The sequence below is a fragment of the Pristis pectinata genome, chromosome 3, assembly GCF_009764475.1.
Source record: "Pristis pectinata isolate sPriPec2 chromosome 3, sPriPec2.1.pri, whole genome shotgun sequence".
NCBI lineage: Eukaryota > Metazoa > Chordata > Chondrichthyes > Rhinopristiformes > Pristidae > Pristis > Pristis pectinata.
The window spans coordinates 80,440,331-80,457,678 of NC_067407.1; the positions used below are offsets into that span (position 1 = coordinate 80,440,331).

The 17,348-nt window shown below is 44.3% G+C and overlaps 1 protein-coding gene across 1 annotated transcript in view; it reads right to left on the minus strand.

The window, feature by feature from the left end:
* The window catches only part of syne1b (spectrin repeat containing, nuclear envelope 1b), a 392,896-nt gene that overhangs the window by 118,858 nt on the left and 256,690 nt on the right, over window positions 1–17,348 (minus strand). Inside the window, 13 exon segments of the mRNA XM_052012795.1 lie at window positions 492–692; window positions 1,598–1,717; window positions 2,762–2,863; window positions 6,839–7,048; window positions 8,234–8,389; window positions 8,483–8,623; window positions 9,389–9,539; window positions 11,521–11,645; window positions 13,429–13,563; window positions 15,673–15,771; window positions 15,774–15,815; window positions 15,817–15,852; window positions 15,989–16,003. Of these exon segments, the coding sequence (XP_051868755.1) occupies window positions 492–692; window positions 1,598–1,717; window positions 2,762–2,863; window positions 6,839–7,048; window positions 8,234–8,389; window positions 8,483–8,623; window positions 9,389–9,539; window positions 11,521–11,645; window positions 13,429–13,563; window positions 15,673–15,771; window positions 15,774–15,815; window positions 15,817–15,852; window positions 15,989–16,003 (1,533 nt within the window).

Below are 17,348 nucleotides of genomic sequence, written 5' to 3' on the forward strand. Positions count from 1 at the left end.
TCCCGCCTCTCTGCTCTCAGTCCCAATAAGGGTCTTGGCCCGAAGTGTCGACAATTCCTCTACTCCCCCTGCCCCCCACCTCCCCCCCCCCCCCCCATCAGAGATGCTACTGAGTTCCTCCAGCAGATTGTTGCTCCAGATTCCAGCATCTGCAGTCTCTTGTGTCTGCATTACATGGAAATGGAACAGTAAACACGAATCCACTCATCAGTCTGACTCAGACCCAGTTAGAATTTAAAGCATGAGTGCACTGGCAAAGTGTGGCTGTAATACAGACCAAGTCTGGGAGTGGAGAACATATTCTACTATGATTAAGAGGCTAATTTTCAGCACAGGGGATGGCAATGTCAGGTATACAATCCTTACTGTTTTCTGCTGGGTCATCTTACAGCTTAGAGAATCGTGTGGAGTGCTTGTTTGTGCCTTTGGCCAATGATTCTCCTGCCTATATGGTACAGGCAACCGTTAATGTCCCAGCAAACCAGGCTCACCTTGTGTTTATCCAGCAGGTTCTTGACATCTTCTCTGGAGGTGACCAGGAGCCTCTGGTCCAGTGCCATCTTCTCTTGGCCCGTGTCAGTCAAGTCGGCCAGATCCTGCAAGGCTTGTTCGTACTGACCCCTTAGTGCCAAGTTCTGGTTTAGAGAACTACGCCTGGAGCCAATGATCATTGTCAACTCTTCATACATGTCCTTTACAAAGGGAAAGGGGCCTTATTAAGTGACTTGGATAGACCTTACTGGGAATATTTGATGGTTAAATCTGACAGCTTGGGCAGACTAAGTTCTGATGGCAGTACCCAGAAATTGCTGTATTACTGCAGAAGATTAACTTTCTATCAGTTCTTTTACAATTGGACACAGCCTTAACAAACAATGTTATGAGAGGGGGCCTAATTTCAGTCTTCCCTCTTCCTTTAAGCCCCCTGCTAATTCAAAAAAAAATCTTTTCTGCTCCCTTCTGTCCTGCCAACAGATCGGCTGCAATGTCAAGGCAGCCAACAGTTACTTAGTGAATGTCGGTGCCTGATAACCCCTCTCCTGCCTCTGTTCCCACTGTAGTTCTGGACAGCCAGAGATGCTTAAATCAACTCTCCACCTACGAGTTCACAAGCAGAAGCAGCATCTGAGGACTATCCAGCCCCTAATTCTGAAAGCAATGTTCAAATGATTCTCACTTTACTAGCTCTAAACCCAAATTCTACAGCAATACTATTAATTAGTCAGTCTCACACCACCAATACAGACACCATACATTTACAACTAACATATACTGCTCAGCATGTACCACCCAAATACACAGGTCAACCCCCACACAAGCCTAGTACGCATGACCAAATATGTGATGGCCAACACACATGTATACTGTTACATACACACACCCTTCCCACATTGATTTCTAAGTGGAATCAGTTTAGACAGGATTTTGAAGGCTGGATGGATTCAGCACAGGCTGGAATCAACCACATCCTTTTTAAATTTCAGTGATATAGAGATATCATCACTGAATTCAGTTCAACACTTTGCGAGGTCAACAGCTGGGCTGAACTCAGCACGGAATTTTCTGCATTATGTCTCTACAGTTCACGACTCCAGACCTGCACTTTAGAAAGATCCAGCAGTTTAGTCGGATCTGGCTGCAGTTCCTCCAATAGTTCTTTTAGGCGGTTGATTCGCATCTCAAATTCCCTTAGATCATCTTCTGCTTGCAAAACAGCCTGCAAACAAAAGGTACAGACTTTAATTCAGATTAACAATTACACTACCACCTCAGGTTGGGGTGGGCGGGGCGGGGGCGGGGGAGAATGGGTGGGGGTGCTCATTCATATTTTTCATTTTCACCCAAATAACGAGAGGAAGCTGGTCCAATCTGTAGTGGGTGGGTGAACCTTTGTGGCTTGAATTGATATCATAGGTCCTCCTCAGGTTATGACAGAATTAGAATCAGGTTTATTATCACTGACATATGTTGCGAAATTTGTTGTTTTACGGCAGCAGTACAGTGTAAGACATAAAAATTACTTTAAGTTACAAAAATAGTGCAAAAGAGGAGGAATGAGGTTGTGTTCAGGGGTTCATGCACCGTTCAGAAATCTGATGGCGGAGGTGAAGAGGCTGTTCCTGAAACATTGAGTATGGGTCTTCAGGCTCCTGTACCTCCTCCCTGATGGCAGTAACAGGAAGTAGACAGGGTTCTTTTTTTAAAAAAACTGTTCGTAACCTGAACAGTTGCAAGTCAGAAATGCAGCCACAAATAAAAGTTCCCACACAGCAGAAGATGCCTGCAACCCCTTGGCAGCTGGAAAATCCATCCTGCCAAGCTCCCAAATGCTCATTCATATATATGCAGTGTGCACAAGTGGGGTGTTCATATACTGGGGAGGACCTGTACCAGGAATACTTGTCAGTGATAACTTGAATAAACCATGTTACATTGCCATTATTCAATACGTGTCCTGTTATGATCTTCAATGAGCTGCCTACAAAAGACCAATGAAGTAGATTCAGTAATAACATGCAAGGGTACAATAGCCTAGGCAATAATCAAAGAACAGAGAAAAGGATTGATTGAACAGCGTCAACACAAATACAGTGGGCAGAAGGGTTTCCTTCTTTGTAGCAAAGCCAAAAATACCTAAATTCTTTATAAGTTTCATTCATTCGCACAACATCCATCTTGTAGTTCTACTTCACTGCTTGAGCTGGGAATGAACGAAGCTTCCCCTGAACTTAGCGAAGTGCAGTAAAAACTTTTTCTTTACCTGCAGTTGCTCTGTAACAGGATGTTCCATAGCCTCTGTGAGCTTCTGTAGAACCACATATTTACTGTCAGCCATGGAGGTGACCAGCAGCTTCAACTCAGTCTATCAGCAAACAAAACACAGACAGTCAGATTTCAAAAGGAGCAGGCCTAGAAATTCATGAGTTACATTACAAGGTGAACAGCAATGACAGAGATCAAGCACTGTGACGCATAACTATTGAACTGAGCAACAAACTCAACCACTCGTAACTTTAGGCACTGCAGCAGCCTCTTACACTGCAGACGTTCCACAGAGCACCAGCCTGAACACAAGTTAATGCCAGGGACCCTCTTGGTCGAGTCATTGCAAGCTGCACAGGTGAGGACTACAGCATCCCAGGGGCAAACTCAGGTCAGAATCAGATTTATTATCATTGACACATGACGTGAAATTTGTTGTTTTGATGCAGCAGTACAGTGCAAAGACATAAAATGTATAACTTACAGAAATAAATAACTAGTGCAAAAAAAAAAGGAATAATGAGGTAGTGTTCAGGGGTTCATGGATCGTTCAGAAATCTGATGGCAGAGGGGAAGAAGCTGTTCCTGAATCGTTAAGGTTGGGTCTTCAGGCTCCTGTACCTCCTCCCTGGTGGTGGGAATGAAGAGGGCGTGTCCCGGATGGTGAGGATCCCTATCAATAGATACCGCCTCAAAGATGTGCTTGATGCTGGGGAGGGTTGTGTCCGTGATGGAGCTGGCTGAGTCTATAAACCTCTGCAGCCTCTTGCGATCCCATGCATTGGAGACTCCATACCAGGCTGGGATGCAACCAGTCAGGATGCTCTCCACCATACATCTATAGAAATTTGTAAGAGTCTTTAGTGACATAGCAAATCTCCTCAAACTCCTAACGAAGTAAAGCCACTGGCATGCCTTCTTCGTGACTGCATCAATATGTTGGGCCCAAGATAGATCCTCTGAGATGTTGATGCCCAGGGACTTGAAGCTGCTCTCCCTTTCCACTGCTGACCTCTCAATGAGGACTGGTGGGTGTTCTCCTGACTTCCCCTTCCTGAAGTCCACAATCAGTTCCTTGGTCTTGCTGACGTTGAGTGTGAGGTTGTTGTTGCGACACCACTCAACCGGCTGATCTATCTCATTCCTGTACGCCCCCTAATCGCCATCTGAGATTCTACCAATAACAGTAGTGTCATCGGTGAATTTATAGATGGCATTTGAGCTGTGCTTAGCCACAGTCATGATTGTAGAAAGAGTAGAGCAGTGGGCTAAGCAGGCAGCCTTGAGGTGCGCCTGTGTTGATAGTTGGCGAGCAGGAGGTGTTATTGCTGATCCACACTGACTGTGGTCTCCTGATAAGGAAGTCAAAGATCCAGTTGCAGAGGGAGGTACAGAGGCCCAGGTTTTGAAGCTTTCACATTCACATAGACACACGTAGGTGACAACTCAGTTGATAGTGCTCCCTTTTCTGAATCAGATTTGTGCTCAGCTCCAGAGATTATCCCAGGCAGCACTTTAATCGTGGCACTGCTCTGACGCATGATCAGAGGCACTGCTTTTTTGGGTCAATTGCTCACCTGAACCCCTTCTATGTCTCTTGGGGGAGGCAAGAGATCCCATGGTGTTATTCTGGCCGGTTTTGTCTCTACTATATACACATCTCAACCAGTACCATCTAAAACAGAGTCATACAGCACAGAGACACAAGAGACTGCAAATGCCAGAATCTGAAACAAAAAAAAACACTACTGGAGGAACTCAGCAGGTTGAGCAGCGTCTGTGAAGGCAGAGGGTTTATCAGCGCTTCGGGTCCAGACTCTGCATCACGCTGAGCGTGTAGACAGGAGACAGCCAGTCTCAAGGGGTGAGGTAGAAGCTGGCAAGCGATAGGTGGAACCAGGTGAGGTGGGGGACTATGGTAGGTGGGGGGGATGTAGAGACAGAGGCTAGGTGATAAGTGGAGACAAAGGACTGCAGATTCTGGAATCTGACAGGTAAGGAAGGCAATAAATTGGTTAAATAGAACAGTCCTTGTTCCAAGCCTTCTCTGACACCACTCCACGACTCTTTCTCCACTACATCAATGACTGCATTGGTGCTGTCTCCTGCACTCGTGCAGAACTCATTGACTTTATCAACTTTTCTGCTAACTTCCGCCCCACTCTCAAATTCACCTGGACCACTTCTGACACTTCCCTCGCAGGAACCCTTATTCATGCCACATCTTTTCCACAGGAAAGGCTCAAGAACAGCTGCGGGTACACCAGATGGGAATTTTCTAGGATCATCTCGCATTGCCTCCAAACTGCACAGTTTGCTTCCTTCCCTTTACCACATGCTGCTCTTGGGTGTCCCCCCACCCCCTTTAGAGCACTCAAACACCCATCCACCTGAGTGCCCTGCTATAAACGTGGTCGATATTCTACACAAACAACCTTCCAATCTCCGAATGCAGTTCCCAGATACAAATCATCACTGTAATAGATGATAAAGCTTCTACTCCTGCATTGCCAACATAGCCACAAGCTCTGGCCTTGTTGTTGCTTTTGCCATCAGTTTCTCACAGTCCTACGCAAACAAGTTAATTCAAGCATGTCAGATCATCAAGCCCAAGGCAAAGAGAAGCACTAGCAGCTGCTTGATACACATTATACAATACTTGTTGAAATGGTTTGGCTGGTATGTTTCTATAATCTACAAATTATCTAGGAAATAAATGCAATTTTTAGTTGACCCTCACCAATTGTTATAGATACACTACAGAAAGCATCCTATCTGGATGTATCATGGCTTGGTATGGCAACTGCTCTGCCCAATACTGCAAGAAATTGCAGAAAGTTGTGGACACAATTCAGTCCATCATGAAAACCAGCCTCCCCTCCATGGACTCTTGTCTACACTTCGCTGCCTTGGAAAAGCAGCCAACATAACCAAAGACCCCTCCCACACCAGACATTCACTCTTCTAACCCTCTTCCATCGGGCAGAAGATACAAAAGCTTGAAAATATGCACAACGAGACTCAAGGACAGCTTCTATCCTGCTGTTATAAGACTCTTGTGCGTTAAAGATAGACTCTTGACCTCACAATCTACCCCGTCCTGGCCTAGCACCTTATTGTCTACCTGAACTGCTCTTTCTCCGTAACTGAACACTATATTCTGCATTTTGTTATTGTTTTTTACCTCGTACTACCTCAATGTACTTAATGTCTTGAAATGATCTGTATGGTTCGCTTGCAAAACAAAGTTTTTCACTGTACCTCGGTATGTATGACAATAATAAACCGATTCCAATTGAAATCAATAAATGTACCCATGTGGAATGAAAAACAGGAATCTATCAAATGTTAAAAAAAAATTTCATCCACACACTTAACAACTTTGTCATAATAGCTACATAACTGTGTCCTGTACAGTGGCACAACAAGTAGAGCTGCTGCTTCATAGCTCCAGAGACCCAGGTTCAATCCTGACCTCTGGTGCCATCTGTGTAGACTTTGCACGTTCTCCCTGTGACTGTGAGGGTTTCTCCCCCAGGTGCTCCAGTTCCTCCCACATCCCAAAGGTGGGCAGGTTGGTAGGTTAATTGGCCACTGTAAATTGTTCCTGGTATGTTGCTGAACGGTGGAATCTGAGGAGGGGAGCTGATGGAAACGTGAAGAGAATAGGTTACAGAGAAAAAACAGTTGTGGAGGAACGGGATTGCTCTGTGAACTGGCAAAGACTCTGCACTAAAATGGTTTCTTTCCATGTCATTGGGAAATATGGGAATTCCCATGTAAACTGTTAGAATTCCCATCTGTGCTCCAGCCAATGTACTCTTCACTTCAAATCAACTATTTTTAATGTTTTGCTGCTGAGCTGTAAACAATAGAATCAAATTGAAATGCTATGTAAAAATACACAGGACTTTTGAGAAGTCGAAGTGACGTGCAGATATGCCCTTACATTATCCGTTTGAAACCCAGGAATGGGGATGTACACAAGCAGGGAATGGCATGACTTGACTCCACCGCAATCCTGCAGCGTAGTTCAGTAATACCAAAACAATCCCGAGTGCAGACGTCCACTTACTTGGTACTCCATCAGCTGCTGCAGTCTGTCTTTGAGCTTCTCACACCGCTGCTTCAGGGTTAATCCCAATGTACAGAGTCTTTCATGGAGGCACCTCACAGTTTCCTCAATAACATCCTGGTTCTTTTTAGTCTCAGGAAGAACGTGGAAGAATTCATCCTTCTTCCCATTTACTTCTTCAATCACCTCCTCGATATCTTTGGCAAGACCCTAGGCAACAAAATAGAGAAGTAGCTGCCATCAAACTATTACCTTCTGGCTTGACACCAGTGCTAACACTGGGCCTTACCCCCACAGACATCTTAGTTTCCAGCTCTGGCTACGGTCCAGTTCTCCAGTCCCATTTTCCACTCTGCTACCTGTACCGCTCTGCAGGATTCCATGTGGAATCCAAAGGGGGCAGCTTGAACTTCCACAGCTTTCCCAACCCTCAGGCTGGGAAAATCTGCCCAGGAGCTGGTTCTGGGTTAAATCTGACCCAAGCATGGAGCAGGAGTTAATGCAGCTGCCTCACAGCTCCAGCAACCTGGCTTCAGTCCTGACCTCTGGTTCTCTGTGTGGAGTCTGCAGGTTCTCCCTGTGACTGTGTGGGTTTCCTCCGGGTGATCCAGTTTCTTCCTACATCCCAAACACATGAAGGAAGGTTAATGACTACTGCAAATTACCCTTTGGTGTAGTTTAATGGCAAAAAGGATCGAAGGGGGAATGGGAATAATGGGATTACTGTTCTGGAAGCCAGCATAGATCCAATGAGCGCAATGTCCTCCTCCTGAGTCGTTATATGGTACAAGAAAAAAAATCAAGAGAAGACATTGGCTCCCAGAGAAAGGGGTAAAGGGTGTTTTTATTTCATGATTTTAATTTTGTGGATGTGCTTTTTAATGTTATACATATAAAGGAAAATTAATTTCAACACCCTTTTCTGAAGGACATACACAAATATTCAGTGGCCATGTCTAGGGGGCAGGGCCTCACCAGCTGTTGTAGCCGTTGTGTGAGTGCAGCCGGCTGCCAGCGCTAAGACAGCCCCTGTGCTGCACTGGGCTTGGCTGAAGTGCTGTGCTCCCTGTGGGAGACTGTACTGGGACCACGCTGGAACAGACAACACTGCCTAGGGGTAGGCAGCCAGAAATTCGGGACAATAGGAAATCTGACCTGTTAACTTTCTCTGATCACTAGAAAGCCTGGGCGGTCTGATCCTAGTCTTGTTTATCTGCCCTCAGCCTTTATTTCCCATCTCTGCCTAACGTCTGCACAAAGGGAAACAACAGTCTAGATGAAAACACAAGTCCTACCTCACCTTGACAATACTCCCATTGAACCTTAGTGGCACACTGTGATCAAATCTATTCCATATTAACACAAGTAATACAAGTGACATTGACAATTTCTTACCTCTTCATGATTCAAGTGTACTTCAAGCTTTTCCAGGAGAAAATTCGCACTACCAAATATGTGATCTTCAACACTGTCCAGCCAGTGGCAGACAGCAGACACTCCATTGTACAACTTTTGCTCCAGGGAGAGGCTCTGTTCCTCGGCATCTTTACCCTTCACACAGAGATGGATAATAACAGTGACCGTCTTGTTGCTTTGATCAAAAATCCTTTCCAATAAAAACGAGAAAGAGAGCCGGCACTGTACCTGCGTGGAAACATCTCTGAAAGCTTCGCTCAGGTCAGTCAACAGCGATTTGACTGCCTGCACAGAGTTCTCCAATGTCTGAGATTCCCCTTTAAATAAAGCCATACCACTCGATACCCCGCTGGCCAAACCGTAGACCTGCTAATGTTACAGAAGGGAGAAAGGCAATAATCATTCTCAAGTGAGCGTTAGGCACAGACTGCAGTCAAGCAAGGGTTATACAATATGGCATTCCATGAGTTAGTACAATTACTAGCCATTACTAATACATTGACACATCCATACCCCAAGTATCTACAGAGAGGAGTCTTTGATTGTTGGTAATGATGTCCTTCTGGTAAAAGATGACGTCACGCCCGCCAATCCCGAGTTCCCACTAGGCAGTGATGATCACAGAAACCAAGCATTGGAGGCAGGGCTCAGTAGTCTCAATTGTCAGCACTCCTTCCTGAATCAGAAGGCTCCAGCCCTGCTCCATAATTTAGGTGGAACCTCTCAGTGCATCATTGAGCCAATTGATATCATTAATACTCGAAAATTCTGGTATCATTGATACTGGAAAAGTCAAGTATCCAAGGACCTGATCATCCTCTCATCTAGAATCAAGAATTACCAAGCGCAAGAGAGTATTCCTGTTAACTTGGCCAATAATTAACCTTCAACCAGCATCACTAAGACAGATTTGTTGATTATCATTGCATTGCTGTCTGTGGGAGCTTGTTCTGTTTAAATCAGCTGCCGTGTTCTGTACCTTCCAACAATGAAGCAACACTTCAACGGGACTTCACTGCTGCAAAGTGTTTGGAACATACTGGCACTGTGAAAGGTGCCCAACAAGTACAGTTTCATTCATTTGGAAGCTCACACACAGTCACTGGAGATGAGGTCGGATACTCCAGAAATTACCTGGTGCTCCAGTGCATTTTTGAACATCTTCTGTTTACTACTGATCTCCTTCTGGAGATTCTGCCATTTCATTCTCAGCTGCTGCAACATGAATACTTTCTCTCCCTCGAAACCCAGCTCCTGAGATAAAGATTCAAGCTGAGCAGTCTCACTGAGAAAATGGAAAAAACAAAGTCAGTGGTGCCACCTCCTGATTCTGCAACAGACAGTGAACATAGTTGGTCAGAAAAATGTCTGATTATGGTCTATACTTGACCCATCCTTTCTTGATCAGGAACATGTCAAAAATCAAAAAACTGTAGATGCTGGAAATCTGAAACAAAAACAGAAAGTGCTGGAACCACTAGGTCAAGCAGCATATGTGGAAAGAGAAACAAGTGAACATGTTAGGTACAAGAAAGTCAGAATTGAGAAAGAGGGGAATAAAAGGTTAGTTTTCCGTTGTAGAAAAGGTGCCAGTGGGGGGGCGGGGAGGTGGGTTGGGCGCGTGGAGGTACAGATATGGATGGGGTGAAACCAAGTGGGATAATGTGGCAGATAGAAGCATATTATGCTTCTTTGTTTGTGTTACATATTGGCAACAGCAGGGCAGCGGGACCTTGCTATTGGAGAGAGAAAAACAGAGCCAAAATCACAAATGGGTGACTGGCAGAAAAGGCCAATCCTGATATAGACAGAAAGAGAGAGCAAATTCTTTCTCAGTCCTGACGAAGAGTCTTGGACCCGAAATGTTAACTCTGTTTCTCATTCCACAGATGCTGACTGCTTTCTTTGTTTTATAGAGCCAACTTACGGCTAGTCCCAGCCCAGATCAAGTAACTCTATGCAGATGGAGACAAATGCCACTCTGTACGACTCACCAGATCGACAGTCTACGGGGTCCAGAATTGACTTCTCTCCTGTAACCCGAGCAAGAATCACAGGAGGTGTCATCCTGGAGTTCCTGGTATTTGAAGATTACTGTATATGGCCCTGGCACGTGTCTGGGGATTCTCAGTTCTGAGCCCTTTCCCTATCACTGAGTTTTATTGGTGAATAATAACAGAATGAGTCAGAAAATGCCGACAGTAGATGATGGAACCAAGATCTGGAGGCCTTAGGCTGAGGGGCCTCAGACCCTAAGCTTGGAGAATTAACTTCGTTTGGGCTTCTCCACATCCTCTTACTTCACCAGGAACCACGGCTGCACACATAGATGAAGATAAGGACGAAGGGTGGGAGAACTCCTCAGGGTCCTTCACCACTTGTGCTCAGAGATAAACTTCCACTCCATCAGGAACCCCAGCCTTAATGAATATGAATCAGCAAATAAAACAGATGGGGTCTTTTTAAGTGCCCAGACTACTGATGTGAAACTGTCAACCAACTGCCTAGGTTCAGGAATGCTGTGCATGGAACTTCCTAGCATTGTCCCCAGAAGCGAGGCCATTTTCCCCCATAGCATGCTCACCTCTGACTCAGTACTGTGGATTTTCACCCTGTTTCTTTAAAATGCCCCACTAACAGTTAGTACTCATACTCCGTATCATCCAATCTGACTTAACATATCTTCATACAGTTTTTGGTCATACACCTCACACCTTCCCCCTCCACCTCAACCTCCAGCTCTGCTTTGAAAACCGTAAACACTCCAGTCCCCCTGCCAGTTCTGAGGAAGGGTCTCTTACTCGAAATGTTGATTGATTTCTCTTTCCACAGATGCTGCCTGACTGGATGAGTTCTTCTAGCGTTTCTGATTTTGTTTCAGATTCCAGCATCTTCAGTATTATTTGTTTTCCATTATTGTGGACTCAAGATCTCTCGGAGATGTTTATCCAGTCAGCAAGCTCACTACACCAGGTGATCTGGTCAGTTGCACTGCTGTTTGTGACACCTTAACATGTAGAAAACTGTCTGCTATGTTTTCTATATTTCATTGGTGAAATTAATCAAATAAATTAATCCTCCAGTTTTCAGTGTAAACAGAGCCACAAACCAACATAAGGTTGGAGCTCAAACAGTCAGCAAAGGGGATTTATTGGAACACAGCCTCATCTTGCAATGTTGAGTCGAGCAAGTTTAAACAGACCAAGAGCCTCCTTTCAGATGAAGGACAGAGACTCAATCCTTGAGGCAAAAACCCAGATGCTTACCTGGCCTGTGACCTCTGCTCCTCACTCAAGGCTTCCAGGCTGCTTTGCTGCGTCAGGATCTTCTCTCCACTGCTCGCAACCAACCGCAGCAGATTCTTCTGCTCTGCCAGCTGCTGTTCCAGCTCCTGCAGACAAATTCAGACACATTCAGCCTCAATTCTAATGAAGCAAGAGCAAAGAGCACACATGAAAGGAACAGACAACCTATCATTTTGCCTGTGGAGTCCATAACCACTTTGGACCACAGGTCCACTTATCTCATCTCCTCCAGCAGGTCAACCTGTTGAGTGCTTCCAACTTTTTCACTCTTTATTTCCAGCATCTACATTATGGTTTTAAAGGTAAGTTTTATCTGGGGCCTATTACTTTCAGCGATAACTGAACATTATATTGACATCTGTAGCAATCCAACACAGCAGATGCACGAGTGGGAAGCAAGATAGGTTATCATAGCAGAACGAGCAATCACAGTTCTGGATCATTGATACGGAGTCATGAATTCAAATCCTACCATGGCAGCTGGGGAATTTAAATTAAAATACGGAAATAAAAAAATTTGAAATCAAGGCTAGTCTCAGCAATGGGAAACTTAGAACTACTGGACTGTTGTAAACATCAACCTGGTTCACTAAAGTCCATTGGGGAAGGAAGTCTGCTATCCATACACAGTCTGGTCTCTATGTGACTCAAAGCCCATAACATGGTTGATTCTTAACTACCTACTCAGTTCAGGGATACGGTTGGAGCTCATACAGTCAGCAATAAAGGGATAGACAATGAATGCTGATGATGTTGTCAGTGACGTCCACATCCTGTGACTGAATGAGGAAAAAAAACCTGCCAAGGAATAGGGAAATTATTAAAAGACTCAGTACCCTACTGTGCCTTGTCAAATGGTGCAAAATATAATCTACATACCTACAGTTCAGGGACTCATTAATGTTATAAATTTATTATTGCATCTCTACCCCAATAATAGATGATCGCCCATATTAAAGCTCTTCCTGGATATCAGGCTTGGCTCTGGAGACAATACTCCCAACTTTGAGTCAATGGTTTGACAGTCCAATCCCTACACTAGAAGCTTGAGCATGTAATCCAACCTGATAATGCCAATGTTGTACAAGGATCATTTTCTTTAAGACTGGATGCTAAGGGAAAGCCCCTTCTGCCCTCATGGGTGTTCTCGCTAAAGAGCTCAAGCTGTTATTTCTGGAAGGAGCTCACCAATTCTCCCCCGTATCTTGGCTACTCAAATGACCACTAAAAGCAGACTCTCTCATCATTATCAATTTGCTGCTCGTGGGGCATTCTTGTGGGCAATATGTCTGCATACTTCCTATATTGTAACAATTACTGTGGTTCACAAAGGCATTACATGCAAATCTTATCTCCTTTCTCTATTGAATGCATCACACAAGTCTAACCAGAGATCAGTTGTTCCATTCAGAACATTTCAAGATCACATGACAAAGTGCCTTTCCAAGGGATTGCATACAACATGATCACAATAGGGTCTCGGTAACATTGGAAAATTATTCCTTTATCTAATAACCCCTGGGAGAAAATACTTCTTATTTTCATTTTATCCAGTGACAATTCTCATCTGCATCTCCTTGTTAGATTCATTGGAAAAATGGCTATCCAAATTTTTGAAAGCCTTCTTTAAATCCTTTTCCAGAAGATGAGAGCATGGAATCATAGAGTAATACAGCACTGAATCAGGCCCTTCAGCCCAACTTGTCCATGCCAACCAAGATGCCCATCTAAGCTAGTCCAATATGCCTGTGTTTGGCCCATATCCCTCTAAGCCTTTCCATCAATATCTTTACCCTTTATTATAACAAAATGCTCTCAATGCTAGCATCCAAGTTTCTGACAGCAATTTTTGACAAAGGAACTACTTGCCTTCTGCCTCTGCAGACTGTTCTGCTGGTTTTGGTAGCGAGTGGCCCGGGCCTGGACCAGCCATTCTTGGAAATTAGGGCTTGCATGGAATGTGGGATCTGTTTCCATGTCCTCCTTCTCCTGAACCACACCATCCTTTATATAAGAAAAACACATGGTTACTTAATTGGATTATGTCCACAGATCCCCATCCAACTCTCTCCTTTTTGGTACAAATGCATTAAAATGTTTTCATCTTGAAAGACTAACATCTGTTTGCTTATATAGTTGCCCCAAGTGGCTTGCAAAGTCTTTTCAGAAAGTCAACATCTCTGGGGCACAACTAGAGTCACGTACAGGCCAAAGCAGATATTACTTTAACTAACAGACGAATTGATTGGATTTTTAAACAAAAATTTGATGGTTTCAAGGTTTAATACTAGGTTCCAATTTTGAAAAGATCTAGGTCTCCTTGTACAAGAAATACAGAAAGCAAATGAAAACTCAAAAAAACTGCAAATGCTGGAAATCTGAAATAAAAACAGAAAATGCCAGAAACGCTCAGCAGATCCGGCAGCATCTGTGGAAAGAGAAACACTTAATGCTTCAGATCCAGAACCCTTCATCAAAATTGGGAAAGGAGTTTGTTTTCAAGAGCAGAGAAAGTGGGAGAGCGATGGGTAGAAGAAAGGGAATACCTCTGATAGGATGCGACCAGATGACTTAATGTGGGGGTCAAGTTGCAGTTATAATCAGATTAAGCTTCTTTGTCGGACATGCCTAGCAGGTCGGTCTATACAAAAAAAACCTGATGATAGGCAGAAATGGCCAGGTCTGCTACAGACAGAAGAGCGAGTTACCCGAAGTTGGAGAATTTGACAATGAGCCCTGAAGGTTGCAACATGCCCAGACTGGGCACATTGCATCCTGCCAGACGTTTGGGAAACTGAGGGTTTGGGGCAACGGCAGGAAATGAGAGTCGAGGGCAAATACCAGCCAAATTTTATTGAATAGTGGAACAGCCTCAAGAGACCACGTGCCTCTCTCTTGCCCATGCCCCTTATACTCTTATTTCTGGATTTTTAAAATCAAATTCAATTTCTTAAACTGTTATGATCTGAATTCACTTTCTCTGAATTATTACTGCAGATCTCTGGATTACAAGCCCAGTAACATGACTGGGGGAATTTTGGGGGAAACTGGGAGCAGTCAGGGCCAGGATCAGAGCAGGACACCAGGCCAGGTTCAAAGGGCTAAGTAACCTTTTGTTTTAAAATGAACACTACCAAAAAATATATAAAATTTCCAAGTATGTTTAATTGAAATAGTAGATCATACACAGCAAGGTCTCAACCGGAATAACACTGACCTCAGTCTCTGATCCATGCACATTCATACAAAAGCTAAGTGAGGGGCTCAAACATGAAGAAGTTTAGCAATGTGACATTTCATTGATTTACACTGTTAGTTTATGAGATCATTAGAAGCTGCAAACTGAAAGAAGGTAATATTGCTGATGAAAATGAATGAGATAGGCAGATTACATAGTGAGTAAACAGGAGCTGGGGGCAAGGAAGGAACATCTAGTTCATGTTCAAATGCACAATGAATTGCATAGAATTTACATCATGAACAGGCCAGTCAGCCCATCTTACTTCAGAACAGAAATCTGTGCAATCACCAACTACGCTGCAAGTAATGTTTTGGACATTGTTAACTCATAGACTTTCATTGTGTCACTGTTTTTAACAACTGTCTATTTAGCACACATTTCCTGTTGTACACACTCCCTGGGCAGAACTGCAAACTAAAGCAAGACATGGTTACAGGAGTACTAGCAGTACACTGAATGCAACCAGTCCTTAAAATAATGCCAGTTATCTACAATGGAGGAATTGAGTCAGGAGTTGTGGGATGTGTGTTATAGCAAAGAAGTCTGGTATTAAAGCATGTTGGGACTTGTCAAAACTACCCAGGCTTTGACCACGTGATTCCCACCTTATCATCCAACCACTGGATGGAGCCTGGTTCTTCCACATGGGCATTTTAACATTCTCCAACCAATGAGCACAGGCAGCATGGTAAAGTGGCCTTGGAAGAGGTAGCTCGCTCATGTGTTCCCTTAGCTACAGAAGTTCTAACAGTTTCCAGGATACAGATGCAGGGAAGAGGAGACTTTAAATAACACGATAACCTCATAAAACACTGCTACTGCACTGAGGGTGCACAATGTGGTTAGCGTGGCTACGAGAGTAACAATCTTACTTTGATACTGATCCTTCTGTCCTGCAACATCTTCTGCAACTCCACCAAGCTTCCCTTCAGATTCCGGAGTTTCTCAGTCAGGACGTTCAGCTTGTTCTCTGGGTTTGAGGCTTCCCTTCCATGAGCAGATTCTCGCTGTTCACGGGAGAGCTCGGAAACGGAGGCCACTTTCCGCTCAATCTCCCATCAGGATGTTCTGTAAGGAAGGGCAACTCAAACCATTTCCCAACACACACAGAGCCAACAATAGACATAGAACAGTACAGCATAGCACAATACAGGCCTTTGGCCCACCATGTTGTGCCGCCCGTTAAACCTCGCCTAAGACTATCTAACCCCTTCCTCCCACCTATCCCTCGATTTTAAATTCCTCCATATGCTTATATAGTATCTCATTGAACTTGACCAACGTACCTGCCTCCACCACTACATTCCATGCCCCAACCACTCTCTGAGTAAAAAAACCTTCTTCTGATATCTCCCTTGAACTCCTCACCCATTATATTAAAGTCCAGTGCCTCTTGTATTGAGCATTGGTGCCCCGGGAAAGAGGCGCTGGCTGTCCACTCTATCTATTCCTCTTATATTTTGTACACCTCTATCATGTCTCCTCTCATCCTTCCTTCTCTCCAAAGAGTAAAGCCCGAGCTCCCTTAGTCTCTCCTCATAATGCATACTCTCTAAAACTAGGCAGCATCCTGGTAAATCTCCTCTGCACCCTTTCCAACGCTTCCACATCCGTCCTATAATGAGGCAACCAGACTGGACACAGTAACTCTAATGTGGTCTAACCAGAGTTTTATAGAGCTGCATCATTACCTCGCGGCTCTTAAACTCAAATCCCACAATTTATGAAAGCTAACACCCATAAGCTTTCTTAACTACCCTATCCACCTGTGTGGCAAACTTTCAGGGATCTGTGGATATGGGACCACCAGATCCCTCTGCTCCTCCACACTACCAAGAATCCTGCCATTAACTTGTATTCTGCCTTGGATTTTTCCTCCAAAGTGTACCACCTCACACTTCTCCAGATTGAACTCCATCTGCCACTTCTCAGTAGAGCTCTGCATCCTATCAATGCCCCTCTGCAATCTTCAACAATCCTCCACACCACCAACCTCTGTGTCGTCTGCAAACTTGCCAACCCACCTTTCTACCCCCCATCTAAGTCATTAATAAAATCACATCCCACCCCTTCTTCACCCAAGGTCCACATAATCATTATACTTCACAGCTGATGTGATACATAGCTTAGAATCAGCCTTACACATTTTTTTGTTTATGGTGGCATCCCTACTTCACAAAACAGGTGCATAGGACTATTGACTGGGTGCCCTGGCCAACATTCATCCTTCAGCCTAGCTCAAAACAGATAACCTGGTTGGTACCACGACCCATTTTGTGAGAGCTTGATCTGAACAAATTGCCTGCTGTATTCCCTACACTACAAAGTGACTACACTTCTATATAGTACTTCATTGGTCATAAGGCAATTTAGGACATTGTGAGGAACAGGTCATGCAAGTCCCTATTGACCTAACTGGGAAAGGTTTATTGTGACAGCAATGGATAATGAATAGGTCTTCCTCTTGGCCAATTCCAGCAACAGCAAAACAAATCCATGCTGATTGCTCATCAATTACGAGCACAATTATGAAAAATAGTCACCCAAG